The 23,560-nt window shown below is 41.8% G+C and overlaps 2 protein-coding genes across 2 annotated transcripts in view; both read right to left on the bottom strand.

The window, feature by feature from the left end:
- Window positions 1–7,477, bottom strand: part of gnav1 (guanine nucleotide binding protein (G protein) alpha v1) — a 23,962-nt gene extending 16,485 nt beyond the window's left edge. Inside the window, exons 1-3 of the mRNA XM_020596023.1 lie at window positions 6,935–7,477; window positions 6,453–6,544; window positions 456–548 (exon numbers count right to left, since the gene is read on the bottom strand). Coding sequence (XP_020451679.1) covers window positions 456–548; window positions 6,453–6,544; window positions 6,935–7,064 — 315 coding nt within the window. The 5' untranslated portion in view covers window positions 7,065–7,477. The remainder of the gene's footprint in view (window positions 1–455; window positions 549–6,452; window positions 6,545–6,934) is intronic.
- Window positions 7,478–9,538: 2,061 nt separating this feature from the next.
- On the bottom strand, window positions 9,539–20,406 carry pcyt2 (phosphate cytidylyltransferase 2, ethanolamine). The gene is made up of 12 exons (XM_020596185.1): window positions 17,970–20,406; window positions 15,526–15,614; window positions 15,227–15,388; window positions 14,957–15,108; window positions 14,830–14,871; window positions 14,565–14,703; window positions 14,383–14,465; window positions 13,822–13,899; window positions 13,001–13,066; window positions 12,008–12,073; window positions 10,832–10,920; window positions 9,539–10,683 (listed from the first exon to the last, which is right to left on the bottom strand). The coding sequence occupies exons 1-12, from the start codon at window positions 18,092–18,094 to the stop codon at window positions 10,563–10,565; spliced, it is 1,212 nt and encodes a 403-aa protein (XP_020451841.1). The 5' UTR covers window positions 18,095–20,406; the 3' UTR covers window positions 9,539–10,562.
- Between the last annotated feature and the right edge of the window lie 3,154 nt (window positions 20,407–23,560).

Genomic DNA, 23,560 nt, shown 5'->3' with positions numbered 1-23,560 from the left:
GACACAAAAGTTTATGAGTCTGTCTGTGCTCCAGACATGCTAATCGGTATAGATGCACAAATGAATGGACACAAACACACATACACACCCTGGTGACATTTAATACAGGAAATACTTTGGTCATCATATCCCAGCAGGATGTGCTGATTGGGCAGATAGTGTATGAGATAACTGACAATAAAGTTCAAATCACAATCAAACCGCCCACCAGCTGCTGTCCTTCATGTAAACAAACTGCTGCTCTGTGTGTATTTCTGTGTTTGTGTGTGCGGTGCCAGATGCAGCTGTTGTAGCTGCAGTGCTGAGATGCTGCTCTCTACTGGAGACCTGGGTGCAGTGCAGGCAAACCAGCTACATACAACTGGATATACAGCATCTGAACAGGGGAATAGTAGGATGTGAAAGAGAAAGCCGACAGGCAGAGGAATACAATTAGTAGAAACATGTGGACAGACCTTGTTCCTACTGTTGGACAGGTTGATCCGGAGGATGCCCATGCCATGAAGAACAAACTTCATGGAGGTCAGGAGGTTGTCCAGTACTGCAGGCTGCCAAAGAACAAAGTTCAGAGGTCATACTCATGAACAGTCATGGCAGTGGGACTAAACAAAAATTCAGTCAAAAGACTGATTAGACACAATGCACCAAAACATGTTAAATCCACAGTCTGGTCAAAATACACGTAATACCATGAGTCACTGAAACCTTACACTTCCTAATGAAGCTACATACAACACTGTTGTGTTTAGAGGTGTGACAATGCACTTAGCTCACGAGACAACACAATACAAAATAATCGGGTTCACGAGAACAAGACAAAACGACATTTTAACACTATTTTTAAGAAATCTTCAATGACGAAATATATGACCCACTCCTGAGGGACACATTTGGCTCCTGAGTTGCTAATTTCTACACTATGTTCATCAGCTATTTGCTTTGTCTGCTGTTTGGAGATGAGCAGGTAGCGTATAGTGGGCTCAAGGAGCTTCTGCAGTGACAGCAGCACCTGATGTGGCTGAAAATGATGCTTTTCGAGGAATGAACCAAAACAAGTTTAAAAATGCGTACCTGCTCCAAAAAGCTGAGGGGAACTGCAGGGCTTTATGATAATTCTCTGAGAGTTTGTGGTAATCATGCACCTCATAGTTTATAGTGTAGGAGTTGCATGATCCACCCCATGGATCAGCTACTCTGAAAGTAATGTGTCTATCACATAAATGAAACTCATAACTCCGGTTTAGTGCTTAAAACCCGGAGACTTAAGTGACTGAACAGAGTGACTCCTGCAGAGAGTTGGGAAGTGTGTGTGTGTGTGTGTGTGTGTGTGTGTTCTAGTCTCTGTCACTCTGCTGCAAGCAAAAGATAAGCCTCACATTCCATCACGATTTGATCACAGTCCGGTCGTGCTTCTCCCTCTGTGTGTTTCAGAGTCCAAATTGAGATGTGCTGCGCTTCCCATGAAATGTGTGAGGTGAGATAAGTGTGTGAGGTGACAAGGCTTCATTTTACAGAGTCAGGCTGAGAGCCGCCGACACCACAGCGTTAGGGACAAATTAAGTCAGTTTAGCAGAACCTCCGCTGACAGAGCTGCATTGATTTGTGTCAGAAATAAGCCGCTCTGTGCATTTGTTTGCCTCTGCCTCACCAGCACCGTCATCCTCAAATACGTTACAAAATAATAACAACACACTGTGGTAGTCTGGAGAACAATAAATACTGGATCTTTATGGTATGGCTTCTGTTTTATTACCATAAACCACTAAAGGTATGCCAGTATGAAAGGTGTCTGAATGAGGACCCACGTGCATGAAAACAGGCAATGCGGCCCACAATCCCAGCATGCTTTCCCAGTGTTCCCGATGTGTGGCGACCCCTGTTGTCAGTCTCTGTGTTCTGACAGCTGATGTCACCTGGTGTCAGGTAGATCCGTGATCTGGGTGCACCTGGGCCCCGGTGCTCTCAGCCTAGTACGTCCCCTCTCTCCCTGCAGGACCTGGGCTGCTGTGCGCTGCCTTAGACTCCTCCGTTGTTTTCCTTTTATTTATGCACTGCACAACACTCGTACGCCATGTCGATTTGAACATCCTATATCACTGATTTTACTCATGCTCTTTTTATTATCTGTTGCATTTTTTTATTTTGGCTTAATAAAATATGTTATTTTGAGCATTTTAACCATGTCTTCTCCCTCTTTGTCATGGTCTTTGAGCCAGGTTATAACAAAATGAAGAGTGCTAGCTGATGTAAAGGAAGAGGTTTTAAACCATGCGTGTTTAAATTATTCAAAGAATTGGCTCTGAAAATGTTTTATGAAAACACTTGCTAAGCCTCAAGGGCCATGAGGTGTTTTAGTGAATAGTTAGGTGATTGTCACCAAGCTGAGCCTCGTGGGGCCCAACTCTTAGAGCATGCCATTTACAGTACAGAGGAGTTATCTGGCCTCGCTGACCCTTGAACCTATTTTACATATATTTATGTGCACAATGAACTCAAGTACAAAATACCTCAATCAAAAGAACCTAAAAGTCAACATAATGAAATACAGTTACACAACATTAAACATTAGGAATTAAGAAATGAGCCTAGAGTTATAGCAACAACTTTCTGACAGACTCAAAAGATTACAGCTTCATAAGCATCACAAAGGCAGTATTTCTTGTAGGCCTGTTGCCCCCTTCACCTCCGTGTCGTCTTCAGCTCCCTACATGGCACATACACTAATCCAGTATTTCTACCCACTTCTCTATTTTTAGTTAGTTTCTTCTTCTTCCTTCCCTCCCTCCACCTTTGTTCATCTTAACAAATCATTTCCAGGTCCCTCCCTCTCTCCCTCAAGGCTTACTTTAGTTTAGTGTTGACATGGAAGGTGGGAGGCACAAAAGGAGGCGGGAGGTCGCGTTCAAACAACATCAGACACTTTGTGCACGTGGAACAAACTTTTAGCGCCATTTAGCAAGAAAGTTACATCTTAGCTAATGACAAACCAACAACTAAATGCACAGACAAACACTAACTAATGCAGACACATGCGCGCAGAGAACGGAGCCACAGGTGTGTCATCGTACGGTAATCTGAATCCAACAGCAGCTACATGTCACTTCTCTGAAGAAGCATGAAGTAACAACACACCCTGTGTTCACCATCAGGAAGTCCAACAGACTGGAATTCTCACACCTCTCCAATCTTTGTTTAAAGCATTGTGGGAACTTTGTGGTACATTGTGCAACAGTGGAGACATTTGATAACTCTCATTACAACAGTGTAATCTCTAAATCCATCTAGCTACACTCCAGTTTTGTCCAGCTTGGCTCCCTTTTTTTTCAGCCGTTAGCAGCTGTCCTGTGTCAGAGCACTGCTACAAAACCACAGCATCAAAGAATGCAGCTGAACTGGTGGAGGCCCTATATTTAATCATTAACCACAGGCAGTTCTGTAACAGTGTAGAACTACGTACCAGAGTGAGGCTGTAGGTTTTAAGCTCCAGACCAACCAAAATCGCACCGTCCTCCCAGATGAGAAATTTCCCAGATTTATAGCATTTTTTTTTTACATCTTACCTTTCAGACAAATAATCATACATCTGAATCATCAAAGACATTTGAGGCTGAAAATCACAGTCTATAAATGCTAACAACTGCCGTACCAACATATGCACACAAACACAAGAAGCACCGGTTTTGTTGACACACGATTGTGTGTAGTGGAGGACAGTGAATGAGAAAATCTCAGTGCATCAGTCTATCCACAGTAAAAACAACACCACGGCCTCGGGCTGCAAATAAAGAGTTATGAGACAAAGAGGAGCCCCTTCCTCCTCATATTCCTCCCTAGCAGGCTGCCCTGTCGTGGTCCTAATGCAATATAAGCCTGGCTGTCAGTGCCACAAAGAAAGAAAGACAGAGTCCTAAAGAGACGCGGCTCTAATTGTGCCTTTTGGGGAAATTTAAGGGAACACGAAGAGAGATCGAAGCAGGGATAACCTGTCGGGTTCAAGGCAGGGCTGAACTGCTTACTACCACACTGATAGACATGCACACAAACCTGATAAAAAACAACAAGCTCAAATATGTGTGACTGTGCGTGTGCACGCAGGAGATGGGAGGGTGTGCCTACGTTTGCTGTGGGAGGTTAGGACGGTCAGGGAAGGGAAGGGAAGGGCAGGTTTGTGTGTGTGTGTGTGTGTGTATTTTTCTGCTTGAAAAAATGTGGGTGTCACCTGAGAACAAAGGCAAACCCAACAGACAGCAGAGAAAACAAAAGAGATCTACTGCTGGATTTAAGCATTGCTTGTTCCATCTGTGCATGCTTGCACATGTAACTTATCATTATATATACTGTGTACATCGTTATAAATGCTAGGTAATCCTTATTCTTCTTTATTTCACTTCCGATCTTATTTTTCTGTGTGCGACCATGTTAAAGTGTTGCAGGAAACCCTGGTCTGTCAGTCAGTCAGTCCACCACTTTGGTCTCAACAACTATGGCTTGTCATGACATTTTGTATAAACTTTCACGTTCCCAGGTGGATAAATTATAATAACTTTGACAGTGACATTATCTCCTACTTGGTGAAAAGAACTCAAGATGAGTCAACAAACCACTGGTGTAACGGCAGCTAAATGTTACCATCAAAATAAAGTCCAAAAGTAACACTAAAACAATCCATTCAGCAATTTTTAGGAACTGAGCAGATTTCCATTGGTAACAAACTTCAACAAATACAATTTCAGCTACTTATCTGGTGTGACAGGAAGGTTGGCGCTACAAGCTAGCCACTTTTGATGCTCTTCCTGTTCTTCCCATTCAGGCGACATTGTGTGAATCCAGCACAAGGTGCTGAACATGAGAACTGTGTTATGTTAGCATGCTGACCTTTGTCTTTAGCTCATTTACAACAGCCTCGCAGAAACACTAGCAGCCTGCAGACTCTTGTTTAATACTTGGTAATATAGTGCCTGAGCTTCGGTACCAATATCAAATCAATACTTTAATCAATCAAATCAATACTCAAGTACAGATACCTCAAAATTGTACTTAATTACAGTACTTGAGTACATGTACTTAGTTACTTGCCACCTCTGCATAGTAATTTATCAAAACATTCAATTCTGTGAACACAAGCAGCTTTAACCACTTAAATGATCAATATTTTGATTTAAATTGGGAAATCTGTGATCAGCCAAGACAACCTTTAGCGCTCGACAGTTTTTGGTACTCTCTGCTACAGACATCTCAGGATACCAAAACGTACTGCAGTTCAGTACTGGGTCTAAAACGCCCTTCTCATAGTCTTCTTCACCAGCACGGTGCAATAAAACCGAATATGATGCTTGTGTTGACAAGAGTGAACTATGCACAAGGTGCCTGTTATGAGACATGAGAGGCAGCACGAGGAAAGAGGAGTGCAGAGAAGAAACCGAGACGTCTTAAATATCTAGGAATGCCTTCAAATATCACGGCTGCCTGAACAAACAACTGGGACTTTCATACGTCATATCAGTGTGTGGGTGCAATGAGCAACTGCCACAGGACAAAGTTTTACAGTGTTTTGCATATTTCCAGAACACAGTTATTATCTGTTGTGTACAAGATGATTACACACACAAACACAAACTTTCTGTGCAAAGATTCCTCTTTTATAAATAATATTAAAATCAGTGTTGGTTCAGTATGAACTCCTGAAGCTTAACTTTGGAGTATGTTTTTGTTTATATAGTCTGAATTGTTTTAAATGAGTTTAAACTTCATCATCTGTATCTCTAAAGTTTGCTTCGACTTCCTTTCAGATGCAGATGGCAGAGCAGGTATCTGAAGCATGATGAAGACGGAGAAAGACCCTTTCTGTCATGACATATTCATTAGGTTTATGTACTACACAAAGGAGGAGGCGAGGAGAGAAAAACAGGATAGAAAAGGAGAAAGAGGAGAGTAAAAACAAGGGGTGGAACTGGTGTGTGTGTGTTGAACCATTCCCATTTCCCTATCCCATCCAAACCACTAGTACAACAGAGGAATGTGGCTTTCAGTCACTGACAACACACACACACACACACACACACACACACACAAGGAAGAGCAGAAGTGAGCCAAACCACTGCATACCAGCTTGGATCTGACTGTGAGCATCATGAAAAAATCTGACCCCCACAGGAACTAACACTTGCCTTGTCTCCCATCTCTCCTGCTCATCTCCAGCACCACTTCCCCATCTTATCTCTCGCTGTGCCTGCAGCACAGACTCACCTCCCAACTTCTTCTACTGGAATCAGGTTCTTATCTGCAGCTAAACTACAATAATAGCTCTAATGTAAATATATGTCATATTGGTCTATTAAATCAATCTACTGATTGATTTTGTAGCCTACTGCTCTATGTATAAGATACGAGGGCACCAAGCCCACTGATAAAATACACACAGGCTGAAGTGTGTGTGTGTGTGTGTGTCCAACCTTAAAGCTCATCAGCTCCTGCTTGGTGAAACCATTACTATGAATGATCTTCATCTGTTTGACCAAAGTGCTCTTGCCGCTCTCTGCTGCACCTGGAGGAGGTTATGGACAATGGTTACGCCTTGGCCTCTTCTTGACCATAAAGCTACTAGAAATAAAACATAGTCTGGTCATTGAATCTGCAGTGGGTTCAGGTGAACACTAGGTCAGAGTAGGATTTGGGAGTGTCCCAACAAAACACAGTGGTAAAGTCGACATCCTTGTGATTTTCATGTGTTTATGAGAGTTCCCAGGTAAAGCAGAGGATTTTATCAGGCGTCACTCACTAGAAAAATATCCAGTCAGGGACAAAGGTAGCTGTAGGTTTTTAATCACCTCGTGTATTGTATTGTACACAAGCAGGTACATAACAGTAGCATAGTCAAACACCTTAGCCTACAGATGAGTTCAAGGTTAGTACATATTACCATGGCCAGTCTCACCTAGTAGAAGTATTTTCACCACGTTCATCTCCTGTTTGGCGTATTCGTACAAGTCCCTGTCTATCCTGGCGCTGTGAACCCTCTTCTTCTTCTCCTCCTCTGTAACTTCGGAACCGAGGCAAAGTCCCATCCCGAGCACTCATCCCCTCCACCCTGGGATCAACCCGAGGTTGCCTCTACAATCTTCAGGGTAGCTGAGTAGAAGAGTTCACTCGATCTCCAGAAGTAGAAAGAATAGTTCAGGCCGTCTTCGAAACATCTTTCAAAGTCACAAAGTCGGAAAGTCGGAGTGGCTGCAACTGATTTTGCGCATCACTCCAGGTGTTTCTTCTCCTGTCTGCGGCGGAATTTATTGGGTTGTAACTTTTTAGCGACTCGGACTAAAAACACCCAGATGTGACGTCACTCTGCGCCACATCGGTTCAAACTCTGCTCAACCGCGCTGGCAAACCCCCCACGTAAACTCCAGACCGCCTCCGACTGCAGCCTGCTGCCCAGATGGAGGACGTTTGGACCTCCATGGGAAGTGACGTCCCAGGCACAAAGCCGCTGATTGCACAACTCCGTGTATTTCACCTGTGTATTAAACAAATCTCGTACTTCCGGGTCGGCTATGCCCCGCGTACCTACACAGGTGTTTTCACCTGTGGCGGGGTAGACCTGCTCAGAGGTCACCAAAGTCCACCCAGTAGCCGATAAACTAATAATTTCAGAGGGAACTAGTTTCTCCATTACATTTAGTTGACAACTGCAGTTACTACTTACTTTTCAGGTTAAGAATTTACAGGAAAAACATGACAACTTTATAAAATACAAATCAATTTTAAACATGAAACTGGTGTTTTCCAACACTTAGGCTTGTGGCCCCTTGGTGTGAGGTAAGGGCCCCATAAAGTCTCACAGACTGTGAGCTCTTAGCTGTCCCCCCACAGAGACATTAAAGCAAAAAGACATTTAAATAACAGTTTGAGGCCCACAGAGGGAAATCACTCTAATATTTCACAAGCATGCAAACATTAGAGAACGGTCCGGCATATTAAAATGAATTTTGTATCAAAAATGATTTTTTCTGATTGGTTATCTCAGCACCTCATATTTATCTGTGGGCCTGACCTTTGTTGGCAACCACCAGACTAAATGACAAACCATATTACTAACAGAGCAAAGAAAGGGGTCCATAATGTAATCAGAAAATAATACATCAATTACAGAGGGCATTTTACTGCAGAATGAGTACCTTTACTGTCATACTTGATGTACATTTAGGTGATATTATTTCAGCACTTTTACTTAGGTAGGGTTTTAGATGGATGGCTAACTTGTGATGGTGTATTTTTACATAATTGTATTGGTATATTTACATTCAGGAGTAGAACCCGAATAGTTTTTTCGCCACCGATAATAAGTGTGATCAAGTTTGAACTTGGCCTTCAATCTAACTAACAGGACAGAGAGTCAGACAGATGTTGTCCAAGCAAACCCACAGTGAGCACACCCACTCAGTCCTCAGAAAAATTTCAGTCAGACAAGTAAAAAAATAACATGGACACCTGTGGTGGGAGTTATTCTGTTACGGTGTAATGTACACACTAAATGCCTTCTCCAGTCTTTACTTTGTATTCTTGTGCCCAGGCATAACTAAAAAGTCTGCCAGCCATCACAGTGAACTGAAACCCACACCAGCTTTTAATAACAAGTATGGTGTGGAATCCTTTATCTCTACATATACTGACATCTTCAATAAAATCCAACACATTTTGGCAAATGTCGGCAAACTATCGTCTGCTAAATGCAAAATATTTGCTCCATCACCCAGGGCTTAACTAGGAAGCATGTTTTTCTCTAACATTTTACTTTGTGTTTTGCTTTTATTGTCCTTATATTTTATTATTCCTTGTCCCCATGAGACAAAATGAAAGGAGTTTCTAAACAGTTTTGATTGCTCTGCTGCTGCTTTTCCTGCTAAAAATAAATACACAGTATTACACTGGGATTTTATTTATTTGAGGGATTTAGAGGCGCATTTCACAAGAATAAAAACAAAGTTCTGTGGTGACTTTTTTCTTTCTTACCCAGTCAGTCCACTGGTCACCCTCATCTCATCATCCCTTAGGGGTTTCATACACCCACTGCACTCAGGTAATTACTAAGTAAAAATGTTCCATTATTACTGTCATTTCTCTCTGACCAGTGTACATTCAAACCCACACTGTCTCCCCGGGCCCTCAACAGGCCCCTGTGTAAAATAAGGTTTAAACCAATTCAGTCTCTAAAATGTGGAGCAATATAAACATATTGTACATTGGAACGGCTCAGACAAAATGCATGTTCCACTCCATGAAAAAGACCATGGTCTGTCATCAGATAGGAGGTGGGCTTCTTCATGCAGAGGCTCCACCAGGGCACTCGGGTTGGAAGATGAAAGGCTCTTTGTGCTGGTGACAGCAGCGTGAACAAATGGAAAAGGAGCAGTTGCGCTGAGCCGCTTCTGAGCAGCTATGGCCTCATTTCACCGACTCAGTGAACTGTGACTGTGTGCTGATCCAACAGAAATCTGCCCCCAAGGCTGCACACATTATGCTACAAACATCAGATGACACGTCGCCATATTACCGATTTATTAATAAGGGGACATGGGTGCAATTGCAAGTGAGTGAATGGCAAAAATTCTTTTCTCAGGATGCTAGCATCTGACCTTTCAACCCAGAAGCACACTTTAAAAACACAATGTCTCACACCATTCTTGTCCAAGTAACAGTCCCAACATAAAAAAAACCCAAAACAAAAGACAGTAACCTTCAACAGTTTGACTGTGAAACCGGGTCCCAAATCTTCAGAAATGTCTTGTGACAAAGAGGAGCAGACATTCAAATTTTCTGAAACAACCTGACCGATAGCTGTCGAGACACTGCACTAACTCAGACTTTCTGATGTGATTCACAGCCTTTATATCAGTTATAACATTAGGAATGAGGCACTACTGTAATTTACATTGCAAAAACTAATTCAGCTCACTCCCTCGCACACAAACACACATGCTCAGTGCAAATTCAGGTAGCTAAAATTTACCACAAGACTTCTGTTCTTTAGGATGGGCAACAGTGAAATTAATACGACTCTACATTATTGAAAAGAGGCATTGGTCAACATCAGTGATGACACTTCTGATCATTAAAATCTAATTAAGTTTACAATCTAAAAACATAACTGACAATAATGTTAAAATTTTAAGTTAATGATAATTACAAACTTAACATACCACTTCCACCACCTAAAAGAGGACACATAGCGTGTAAATTCAAGGAAACAATCAATACATGACAGAAGTTAAGAAAGCGTAGTTCTCTGAGGACGAGAGGTGTAAAGGGATTCTGCAGGTTAAAATCACAGCACGTGTTAGGAGTCTGAACTCTCTGTGCTCTTGTCAAGGCAGATCTATTCTAAACCCATTTACAGTAGGTTGATGTAGTCCTTATATATGAAAGTGGATAGCAACTGTTGCCCCTCTCCCTGGATCGTTCCACCAATCAGGTCTAGTTCAGGACATCCATCTGGGTCAGTTGAGTTCATCCTCTTAAAACTGAGTGTTCCAGGATGAGTAACCAGCTGGACCCAGTGTGAGGTCTCACTAGTGAGCGGCCTGGGCTGCAGCTTCACTCTGCTGCTCCCGTTGCTCTCTCTTCTTTATGGCCTCGATCACTGCCATCTCCTTGGCCTCCTTCTTCTGGTTTCTGGCTTCAAAATGCAGCCTGTTAAGGAGAAAAGAGACACGAACAAACTTGAGAAAAAAAAAACAAAACATAAAAATCATAGTGTGAAAAGAGACAGAGAAAAGTAAAAAGCACATGGAGATAATAAGAAAGTACAAGTTATACTAGGAATGAGGACTCCCCCAACCTGTTTTCAATGATCCTCTGGACGATGTCATCAGTGGTCAGACTGTTCCCACTTTTAATGACCTTGAATATCCCCCTTTTCTTAGGTTCCTGAGGGCACAACACACACACTGTCTTTGTCAGACCAAGCAAACTCTAAGTTCCCCGTCATCCCCTGTAAATGACGAGGTCCAGCCTTGATTCTGTTAGAACCAACAAATCCTCCAACCTATATGACCCATACAGTCACTGGTCCCTTCCCTCGCATACACGGGAGCAGCTCCTGAAATAACGCTCCTGCGCTGGCAGGATGGCAAGAACTCCACCAATATTAACAACAACATATGTCACACTGGTAGGCATTACAGACTTTTGCTCTCATGGAACATTAACAGGGTGTCAAGTGTACTGGAATGCTATCATCATGGAAACTCTCATAAACATACCGTTACGATTCTCAAATGGTCACTGTTTCTTTACATTTGGACACACAAACTACTCCATTAGGTGAAAATGACATGTTACACATTGGAGATGAACCCTGCTCGCCCGGGGAAAAGTTTTGTGTTTGTTTTTTTCTGTAAAGTACATTGCTTCATTTCCTCCTTGCTTTGTGTAGTACTTACTATGCTCACTAGAGGTCGCCAAATTATCATGGTCATTAAAACCTCCTGGCACAAAGATACACAGAGTCATATTTAACAGGACAACAGTCAAAAGCGCCAGAATGGAGCAAAAACATCCATCCCTGAGAAAATAATAAGGTATGTGCTACACAGGGACAATTAAACACCACAGTGCCCACAGAGGCCAAGCAGGACACTTATGTAAGAACCTAAATGGAGCAGTGACACATATCATTCCCTACATGTCCTGTCAAAATGTAATACATGCAGCAGAATCTATTCATTTGGTCTTGGGCAACAACTAAAAATCCAGATCATCAAAAGCTCAGGTCTGGGATTCAGTAGGCAATTACACAATGCAGATTTAACTGCACATTTTAAGCAGTAATTGTGGCAATATTGTAACTGTAAAAGTGGTTTGTGCAGGCTACAGAGATAAACATTCAAAGCAGCCACAGCACCAACACTGCCTCAGTTTAAATAAGAGCAGAGTGATATTTGAAACTGGAAGTGATCTCAGAACATATAAATGCAGTACAGCAACATCAGTGACTGTACACTGCTGTACTCACAGCGTAGGGGTCTGAGCCATCCTTATCTGGAAACACCTCTGTCTTTCCATGACACACCAGGTCCACCTGCATGATTATACAAACACACCTAGTTACACAAACCACCACCAGGTGTAGAGAGATTCAAGTTGTAAATACTGACTGGGGAGCAGCAGAGCTTGTTGCTGAAAAAGCTTGTGCTTTTCAGATCCTTATTACTTTGCATATACACAAGTATTACTACCCTCAGGATCGTCGAGGTAAACCTGTGATTAACTTTGTCTTTTTTTTTTAAATTAATAGTAGCACACTATTCAAATAGAATGAAGACAAACTTTAGGTATCAACAGTGCGTGAGTATCAAATGACATCAGCGTGATGTAGCACTTTTTTCTTGACTTATCTATGGATTTTTAAACTGTGGATCACTGTCTGAAGAAAAAGTTGGTCATACTGAGTATGTCTTTAATGCTGTTAACCAGTTTATTAACTGCTTTCTAAAAGACCTTTGTAATCAGCTGTCCACAAGGAGGTGCCACTGTACAGAATCTTTACCTGAAAATGCACATGCTTCATTTTGCTTATACTTGTGCCATTAAACTCACCCTTCACTGGCTGTGATGAGGATGTGGTCTACGTTAGAAAATGTGCCAACACCCTTCTTTATTGATAAGGGCATCAGCAGCTTCCACCATATGTTTCCTCATATTTACATACAACAACGTACAGTATGTCAAAGTGTGCACTAATGTGGACAACCATGCTTGCTTAAAATGAACTGCAGCAAAGTATGAAATGACAACACTTGTCTCCATAATACAGTAAATGCAAAGTTAACAGACAACTTAAGGACTGAATTGTGACAGTGCAATTGCTTGAATGTACAGCTTTAGTTTGTGTAAAGTCTGAGTCTTTTGGACTAGTGAAAGTGCAAAGAGGGGACGATCCTTATTAGACAGGTCTAAATAAATACAATAATAATGACACAACTGAACATGAAGCCACACAACTTACCTTAAAATGATCCAGCAGGTCTTTGTCCACTGCATAGGGTGCACCAATCACCACCTCTGACACATACTATAGAGAGAAAGGACATTAGCGAGACAGAGTTGAATTCTCTAATTATTAACCGTTTCACGTCAGTGCACATTTACATAAACGTCATTACTGCTTGCTGCCTCTGGTACATTCAGTACCTTGTCAACAGGCCTTGAGGAAAACTGACCACAAAGCACAGCAGTTCTGCAGTTTTAGGGTTGTGTAACATTCTGCTTTAATTGCCACACAAACACACACAGTGCAGCTGGGAGCAGAGAGACTCGCTGTGCTAGACTGATAGCTGACCAGCAGGAAAGAAGTGCACAGAGCCAGCCTGCAGCGTAGTAAGTGTGCAAGTCAGAAACATATCGCTCTATTCTGAACAGTCTTCAGTCTGTGTGTGTGCGCGCGTGTGCCCTTCTACTTGCTATATAGTGAGCTCAAAGTTCAAGTTCAAAGTGTTTATTTTGTCATATGCACAGTTAGGAAACGTGTTTCCCTGTACAATGAAATTCTTACTTTGCCGTCCACATGAATGCCACAAAACACAAATGAAATATAAAGTAGATAAATAACACAAAATCTAAGGCACTTTAAGCAGCAACAAATGCAGCAATATAATAAAAGAATAGTGAGGACCAAAAGGTATTTTTGCTACAGAGTGGGGACACTGTGAGGACATTTTGGCAAGTCCTCACTTTCTGAAACACCTTTTTGAGGGTTAAGGGTTAGGGTTAGGAGATAGGGAAGGCACTGTGTCAATGAATGTCCTCACAAAGACAGTGTGAACTCACCCGACAGGCCAAGACACTCAGTGTTCTCTCATGAATGTTCATGATTGGGTAGTTCTTTCCCTTGTATCGATTGACTTCCTGAAAAGAGTGAAGAGGTCAGTGACTACTTTAGCATTTTTTCCTTTTACATTCACAAAAAGCAGAAAATACAGCAAACTTAAAAGTAGCGTGAGCATGCATTCCTTGACGAGAAAAACAGTAAACAGTTACGGCGGCTTTATTTTTTGTCTAACCATTACATCTTTGTTCCAGATGTTTCTAAACCACTAGCCCCCTTTACACAGAGATTGTAGCAACCCCCATTCGGCCTTAAGTCATTTATACAGGAGGCAGAGCAAATCATCTCTTCAAAAATGCTACCTGTCATTGCGGTATGGTGAAGGGCCAACCTTGAACCCCCCCCATACTGTATCTTTAAAGCAGTGAAAAGCTGGAAGAAAGCTGCCGCATCGAGTGGGCAGTGTAAAAGGGGCCACTGACTCAGCAGGGAGGCATGAATTTCTCATCCCTGTGTGAATGTGTTGTTAAGATATGCATGTGCAAGTGCGTAATCAGGCGTACCTGGTCAAAGTGCAGACCTACGATGACGTAGGGCCTCTCTGCCTGTTTATAGACCATCTCTAAGAAGTCAACATGTCCGATGTCTGTGAAGATTCTGCAGTGAAGGCAAAGACCACAATGTACACAGCAGAAGTATTGTTTCCCATAAGTCAGTTCTGGTTACCTCTACATGCTAAGGATACGGAAGAGGTCAAATGCTCCAGCCACGTAGATGATGGTGTCATCGGGCTGAGGCTCCTTGCCTGAGGCAAACTGGATGATCTTTTGTGATGTCTGGAGAAACTGAGACACTCCTGTCCATGGACTGTGGCCTTTAGGACCCTTGAATACAACATAATATGCTGTAGTAAATCACAATGACCCATTCTTATCACTGGGACAATGCGGCAAAGGCTATGTGTAATGACTATCACCATTTATTTACATGACAGATTTATAGTAACACACCTTTCCAAAGTTGTCTTTATGCTGCTGGTAATCTGGGTTGTCCTGAAGAAATTAGTAGAGAGGAACAGATGAGACAAACAGCAAAACAACCATTGTCGAAACACTGAATATAGATTCACAAACACACCATGTTGCTGTGGTGGGCTTTGGTCATGAGAAGCATACGTCCCACCAGGTCTGTGGTAGAGACACCCTGTGTGCGTTTGCATTCCCTGTAGCGGCCTGCCTGCTTCACCTCCTCATATGTGTCCTTACCATCTACCGTCAGCGTGATGTCATCTGATAAACATAACAACGACAAGTCTGTCATCAGCAACATAATCATACACAAGTGATGATACACTGATGAGTTCTTGACGTGAAACAGGATTCAAAGAGCAGATTGTAAGAGACTTGCCTCCATGCACACAAAAGTCACAGTTGTACTTGTCGAGAGTCTCCAGGGTGGTAACGTAGGGTGCTCCTTCCACCACCTCATCCACCCATTTGATCGCCCGCACCATCTTGTAGCGTTCTTCCTGGGTGAAGACTGGAGGACCTTTGTGCTTGGCGATCTCCGCTGTGACAAACGATTGGGGAATTAAACACTTATTATCAGTACATAACTAACAGTCAGTCAGAACCCAGTGTTCAAACCAGTGGATCCAAAAGTAAAAGGTGTTCACAGAACTATCAGAGCATGTGTGGCAGTCTTACCATCTGTATGGACTCCAACTATGAGGTAATCTCCCATGGCTTTGGCCTGCCGCAGCTGGTTGGAGTGACCGTAGTGCACCATGTCATAGCTGTGGAGACAGAAAAACAGGCAGCAATATCATTAGCATGGAAAACAATAGTTAATGTAAGTGCTCAGACAAAAAGAGTACACGGGCCATAATAGAGTAAAACAAATGTAAACACGTAACAATTCACATTTAGCACTTCCACAGCATCAGTGTCGTTCAAACACAGCTTCGCAGGACAGTTCTGACTGGGAAGTTCTGCTTTTTTGACTGTTTAACTGTTACTACTTTTTTCTTTTTACTCTGACCTTGCACAGAAAAGTAGTGTGTAATATCCAAAAACACAGATGGAAGAACCTCTAACATATCAAGTAAAAACACTAAAGGTTACTGAGAGAAAGGTGACGGTCACAGACATTGATTACGTGTATTATGTGATAACATTTGTTTGCTTTCTACTTTTCAGTAACTTCTACAGTCAAACCATGTATTTGAGAGGTCTGTTCCCTTACTGCAGCATATTTAAAGGCTTATCTGATCTAAAAAAAGAAAGAAAGAAAAAAGAAATGGACAAAGTCAATGATATTTATTTATTTATGGGTTTAAATACACAGAATGTTGCTCAATCTCCAGTCAAGTTTGTTCAGGTTTTGTTGGGCACCCTGCGGCTTCATCTTCTTAGAGCTACAAACATTCATACATCAGGACTGCCCAAGTTGAACCGCGAACTCTACATATGGGTAGGTCAAGACTGTCTGAAGACCAGCTTGAAAATTCCTGAACCTATCCTATCCTTTGTTAACATGCCTCCAGGTTATTGCCAGGTTATCAGACCGCTTCAATAAATTACCTGTCCACTATAATGAAATTACTACAAGCTGCTAGTCACTTATCCTCCCAGCTGTAATCCTGTTTTCCAGAGACTGACAAGTATACATACGAGTGTTGGCTCTGTGATCATTCTGCAGTACTGCCTGAGCTACAACTATGTAAACATTTTATAACTGTCAATCAACTAAATGATATGTGACATTTAATTAGTCACAAAGCCCTAACAAAACATAATTTACAGTTTTGAAAGTCCACAGATTTATACATACTGTGTATTTGTAGATAGATCAATCAAACAATCAATAGATACTGTATTGTTAATGAAAGCAGTAACTGATCACACAACCTACTTCTGACTTTTTTGCAGATGGCCTAGATATGTCATGAACTACAATAACACTGCTGAAGCTGATAAAAGAATTGAGGTTTTACTTATCTGCTGCCAAAATAACTATTATATTTCACCTCTTCCCTTTCCTTCCATCGTGTTTTACATGTCGTCCGTCATTAAATATATGCTGTACCTCACTAGGTCCCCATTTGAGCACCCCAAACGAGGGGGGCTCATGATGCAAACTGCTTTTGCATCATGCTGAACAACATGTTCACTGTGTTAGATATTTATAACCACAACATGACGGACTATGTCACACTAGCTATCAGCAACCCGGCCAGTTCCATGTGCAGTGACTCAGTCCAGGAAATAGTTAATGTATTGCAATATTATCAGTCAGCTGCCTCTTCAGCTGCAGCTAAATAACGTGAGGGTCATGGTATTACCGTAATGTAACAAAGTGTTAGCACAGTTTAAGACAGAGAGATGTCTACCTCGTGACAGAGACAGTAAATAAATGTCCACACATCACAGAAAACACTGCCTTGAGTCTATACAAGACAACGCAGCCAGTTTCTGAAGAATTTCAAATGAGATATTGGAGGAAGGGATACAACAGACGTGGTTTGGGTTTCACTGCGTTGACAACTAGCATCTCCAACATCTGTGCATGCAGCATTAACGCTTCACAGAGTTTTAATCTTCAGGGTGTCCAGTCCTTAAAATAACCATAGTTTCTGTTCCATCTTGGTAACGTTATGGTTTCACACACACATTTAAAAACATCATTCATAACCTCAGCAGGGCTTTGAGGTTGTTAGATGGTGCAGAGAAAAGGAACCTTGTCCCCAACGTGTCCCACGCGACTGTGCCATAAAAACTGACAAGTAGAAGAACACCGCGCACTTTTGTTCAGCAGTGCAGCCTTTACAACTCATTAATTATCTGGGTTGAACTGCTAGCATATATAAAAATATTTTTTTGTAGAGAGACAATAACTACAGTTAAGATATCTTGAGACGAAGTGACTTTATCTGTAACCATCAGGGTATAATGTTATATAGACAACAAAGTAGGCTACTTAAACTCCTGCTGCTAAGTTTACTTAAGCTACTGCTAATGTCAGTAGCTAGCTAGTAATAGCATCCTAACCCATATTTGCTCCATGTGATTCGGTATAAGACAATACGCTGTGTTAATGACTTTAATAAAGCAGGATCGACAGTAAGTCAGTGGTGGACACAGAGACTCACCAGCCGTCACACCACAACCGGACGACACGCTTCCTTTTCTCCGGGCTGCATCCCGAGACAACTGGCTTACTGCCACTGGCTTCATCCCGCTGGTCGTAGGTGGCGTGGTGACCGTTTTTGATCATTTCGACAGGACCGGGCAAATGGCTTAGTGGTAATACCAAGAAAAACAAGAGGAAGAGTACGTTTTAAATATTTAACCTGGATGCAAAGATTATTTCAAAGGGCGTCTTCTCGTCCCTGTCAGGTTTCCAGAGCACATAGCACCGCAATGGCCAACGCCTCCCGCACTACGTCACATCGGACAATCCCCATCGTATCGCGCAGACCTACGGCTGGTATTCTGATTGGCTAATACCATGTTCACGTGACCAGATGCACCCTATAAGCAAGCAGTGTAAAAGAACATTCTAATTCCTACCATAGTTAAATACCAGGGGATTACTCAGCTTTAGGGGAATCATAAAAGTCAATAAAAAGTTTGTCCTGTTCCATCTTGTAGATGCTGATATATTTAACTGGATAAGTGAACGTTTTGACCCGCGGTTCAAGTGGAAGAGTCGGGGAACTACTAAACTCAGAGGGCAACATGAATGTCTGTTGAAAATGTCATTGTAAAACATAATATAGTTGTTGAGACATTTCAGTTTGGACCCAAGTGGAGAGATGAACCAAACCACTGGCCGACAGACACATCTCTATCCTTAGAGCCTTGCTCCTTGTGTGTAAAATCACGTGGAACTTGATACTGTTTCACTCCCGTGGGTATTTGTCTGTACGTGTCCTCTTTCGTTTTTTGCCCTTCTTATTTTTGATACTTTTCCGAACACAAGCAGACAGATTCACACACACGGCTTCGGGCGCTATTTTGCATTACGCTGTCCCGTTCCCTGCAGCTCCTTCTTGCAAGGTGTGAACTACAGCAGACTGTAATCTGTCCAGCACCAACGTCCTCTGTCATATCCCTCAACTCCGCCTCTCCGTGGTATGGAAGTATTTTGTTTCCTGGAAGCCCAACTTTGTGGAACTGTAACACAAACTCACTGTCTTACCCCTTTAAAACAAGATCAAAGATGTACCTACTTGTGCTTGACTGAGAGTTTACTTTGCATTATTTAACCACGAGTGTGAGAGATGTGCAATAAACGACTTTCTTTTTTCTTTCTCATCTTTCTCGTTCTGCTCCTCCTCTTTCTCCTTTTAATGCTGTTCTCCAGCTGCTCCTGGAAAGAGAAAAACAGCATTTATCTATTCCATATCCAAATCTCACTTAATCTAAAACAAGCATTTAGAAACCAACAAGACTGAACAATCATCAGAGGCGTAGTACCTGAAGCTTCCTGAAGATGAGGAGGAGGCTGATCTGTTGGTCAGTCTTGTTCGCCTCCCAACCAGCAGTTTCTTCTCCTACCCCCCACTTACACCCCCAAAGCATGCCACTAATTTATCTTCTTATGTCCATTATAATTACATCTCACAGAATATTAAATCAGAACATTTCCCCCTTCCATATAATAAGTGCACCATCTACCAATTTCCAGCTACAATGAAATCCTCCCAGCACATATAGTAATTTTGTGTCAGTCTCTTTGCAGTAAGCCTTTCCAACATGAAAAACGTTTAAGTAAGGAATAAATTCTATCTGCTGACAAACATTAAAACGGAATCCTTATATTTAACAAAACAGGCCTTTCAAAATAACCCAAAGAGACTTTTTCTGATCTGCTGCCTCTATGTTTATGCTTTGGTTAAGTTTATGATAGGGGTTGACAAAATGTCACTCCTTATTTTATAAGTAGCTTGGCTAATTGAATTCAGAGAATACCGGGTATCAGCACAGGCATAGATACATGGAACAAACGTTAAACAGCAGTTCACTCAATAAACCTACTTCAGATGCAATCCAATCAAATGCAGATATGTTCCACCCTCCTCCAATATCAAATTATTATTTGCTAATTACCTGTCAGTCAAATAACTTGCCCTGATGTCTAGTTGGTTTACATCAATTATGCTATGCTGTGATTTTATCAGCTCTTTTGGATAATGTTGGGTTAGGCATTATTAGTCTTCACTTTAATGAGCAAATAGAAACTCAACATGTACAAGAAACAGGAATTACATGGCCATGGATTCAGTTAGTTACACTGTGGTGTGCATCAGTCTTTTTTTTTTGGGCCTATATTTGTTTACATTTCATGACAGTAAGTACATCGAATCTGCTACTAGCACTTGCCTGTGGACATCTGGGATAACGAAATTCTCTGAAAGTGTAAGTCGGTAAATCTAAAATGTATATCATATCTGTTGACTTTGTTGTTTGTTTTACTAAGCAGGCATTGCATCTTATGTTTCTATGCTACTTTAGCATCAGGTGAAAATAGTGAAATGCCTAATCACCCAATATGGACATAATTCTTAGAGATACTGGGGTGAATTTCTACCTATCATCTCCCAGCGTATCACTAAGGGGTTTCCTTGGCTCTACAGCTGCCTGCTGATTAGAGTTATCTTTGTCTGCTAGCTTTGAAAAAAGCTAGCAGACCAAGATAACTCTAATAATAGTGTAATTCACTATTTGAGTTTTATTAATGTCCACAACCTTTTTGTCCTTATCACGTACCTGTGCATTCAAATTATATATTTTTTCTCTCTTTTCATTGTGATGCTTTTCCTCAGCTTCAAGTATTTTCATAATTGCTGTCTTATGTCTTTTCAATGCCTCATTTCTCTTGGACAGATGTACTTACAGCAGGTGAAGGCCATCATTTTTCATTTGTTCGTATTGTATCTCTTCCATCAGAACTTCAATTTTCTTTTGTTTGACCTGCAGCTCACTGTTCAGAAGCTCATTTTCATTGCACAGGCCCACTTTCTCTTCGGGGAGAGCTTCAATTTTCTTTTGTTTGGCCGATATCTCGTTTTTCAGAGCCTATTTTCATTGCACAGGCCCGCTTTCTCTTCGAGGAGAGCTTCAACTTTCTTTTGTTTGGCCAACATCTCATTTTTCAGAGCCTCATTTACATTGCAAAGGCCCGCTTTCTGTGTGCGGAGCCTTTCATTTTTCTTTTCTTCAGCCTGAATGTCTTTCTTTAGGGCCTCATTTTCCTTGTACAGGCCTACTCTTTCTTTGCAGAGGTCATCATTTTCCATTTGTTTGTTGAGTGTTAGGATTGGATTTCAGGAGTTACAGTTGTTTTATTTACTGTTAGTATTATTTTGCTTTTATAATGATAGAGTTTAGTATGACTGTCTGTGTTTCATTAACAGCACCATGTATCAGTATTAACCTGGCTCTTATACATGCATTATAGTTATAATTTTCAGCTTCGAGTCAACTTGTAGTATTTCTCATCTTCTTGGATAATTGTGCAAGAATAGATTGCACATATAAGTGTCGTTCTGGAAACGATAGATAAGATACTGTTAATTTATGCTATTTTACAGACGTGAAGTCTGACGGGCTTGAACTGTTCACTCATGTCTGAAGCATGAGTAAGAGGTTTTTTATAACAGAATCTAATCTTAATCATAATATCTTCCGAGGCTTACTGTTCGGACATGTCCCTGAATGTCCTGTATGTTTTTAGCTACACACCACATGATCAACACTCACACACACATTGATTCTCTCCATGTTTTGACTACTGCTACGGCCAGCTGTGAAGCTGGCATATCAGGTGACGTCACGGTTTGACGTGCCTGTGTAGCATGGGGTTAGCCCAAACCACATAAATTGTATAGAGATCTGGGGTTCAGGGTCTTTTTTCATTCTCCGTCTGCCTGCGCGCAGTATTGGAGGTGGAAGATGCCTGGACGTGTAATGTTAATTTTACCTGTGATCCTTTGAATAAACCAGCACGGTTATTTTTTATATATCCAAGTGGTCCGTGTCGTCTCTCTGAGTTCCTGGTTAAAAGGATTTGGTGCATTAAAAAGGAGAATTCCCTTCCCCGGGTAAAACCTGACAATTGATATGATGTAAAACAATAAGGACACAGGGATAACTTTGTTATTTTCCATATGTGTGGGCTGGCTTCCTACTTGTAGAACTTTTCAGTGAACATGTAGTGTATCAAACTCTTGAGTTTGAAAATTCCTACATTGAAACCACAATTCACAAGTAGTTTTGTGTCTGGGGCATTGAAGGTATTTCTTGTTTGGTGAATTAAAACGAGTGGTTGGTTTGGTTTACCCTCAATGGTGGAGTGCACAGAATTTCTGTGTAGAAGCTTCTCTGTCGGATCTGCCACTAGGGTGCTGTGCCATTCACTGAACTTGTAAATATGTGTGTATATTTTTTTTTTCCATCATGTCACAAAACATACTGGAACAATGGAAGGATTGTAAATACGGTACTTTAGGATCAGTCTTGTATGACACTGGTTTGAACTGGAAAAGGAAATTATTAAAAGGGAATGAAAAAAGGGAGTTAACTAGATACAGAAAATGGGTAGCAGACATGCAACACAGAGGCATGTTTGGCAGTTGTGACTGTGAGGCACCTAAAACCAGTGAGTTTGGTCGGTATTTAAAACAAGCCATGATGAGTGTAGAGCAGTATAAAATGAAGCTTCAAAATACAGGAAAATGGCAAAAAGGAAAAGTTACCAAACAAGTTGAGGAAGCAGAGACTTTCCTAACTAACTGTCAGTGTTTTTTGCCTGAAACTAAAAATGTTCTACAAACCCAATCTTCAAAGCAGACGCCCACAGCTGTGCTTCCTCCTATGCCAGCAACAACTCCTGATGCTCCAGTGACACAACCACTTATGCCCAAGGCTGATTTTGTTCAGAATTTATCAAACAAATACTGCCACTGCTCCACCTCCTCCATACAGTGACGCCCAAACCTTGCTAACCTCTTTGCAGGTGCAACCACAATTGCCACAAACTCATGCACAAACTAATCAAGTGTGCACACCTGTGACCGGCTCCCTGGTGGTCATCAAAAATGGCCTGCTCCAGACTGTCCCCTTCCCAGGTGATGCCAATTCCCAGACAGAAACAGCTGGGTGCTTAGATGAGGTGGCAACTTTGACTAACCACCAGCCCTTTAATGACAGTGCCGCCCAGGTGAACAATGGTTTGTTTGAGCATAGACAACAGACACCAACTGACTCTTCCTTTGTCACATGCTCAGTTGCTCTGTCACCTACACCAGACTGTGTTAGCAATACAGAAGGCCAGACAGGCAACTCCAATATTTCTGAGTTGGTCTCGGCATTAAGTTCACATATAGCAGCCACTACTAACTTTCCATCACCTTCACATAAACCTACACTTGGAAATGTTCACTCGTGTCTTGAGTCTCCACACTCTGCCAGGTCATGGTTTCAAATGCCTTTGACTACTACCACGTCACCTAGTGGGCGCATTGCCTCTTCTTACACTCCATTCTCTCTGCAGGATACCGCTATGATCAAATCCCGCATGCCAGACATAGATTCTGGGGGTGCGCTATGGATCAAGGCCTTCTTGGAGGCATGTGCAGGAGTGGTGCCTGCATTAGGGGACTTTAGGCAGGTTTTTTCTTCTTGTACTTCCTTAGGAATGTTAAAGGAGATTGAAAACCTTGGCAACACAGACACC

This window comes from Monopterus albus, unplaced genomic scaffold (genome assembly GCF_001952655.1).
Source record: "Monopterus albus unplaced genomic scaffold, M_albus_1.0 scaffold29.1, whole genome shotgun sequence".
Lineage (NCBI taxonomy): Eukaryota > Metazoa > Chordata > Actinopteri > Synbranchiformes > Synbranchidae > Monopterus > Monopterus albus.
Note: the sequence above shows the minus strand (reverse complement) of the source record. Positions and strands in the feature narration are given on the sequence as shown.

Coding starts and splice junctions, on each gene's coding strand:
- pcyt2 (XM_020596185.1), bottom strand. CDS start 18,094: ATGATCAAAAACGGTCACCACGCCACCTACGACCAGCGGGATGAAGCC. Junction 15,615..17,969: donor CGGTTGTGGTGTGACGGCTG/GTGAGTCTCTGT, acceptor CTGTCTCCACAG/CTATGACATGGTGCACTACG. Junction 13,900..14,382: donor TAGGTCTGCACTTTGACCAG/GTACGCCTGATT, acceptor CACTCTTTTCAG/GAAGTCAATCGATACAAGGG.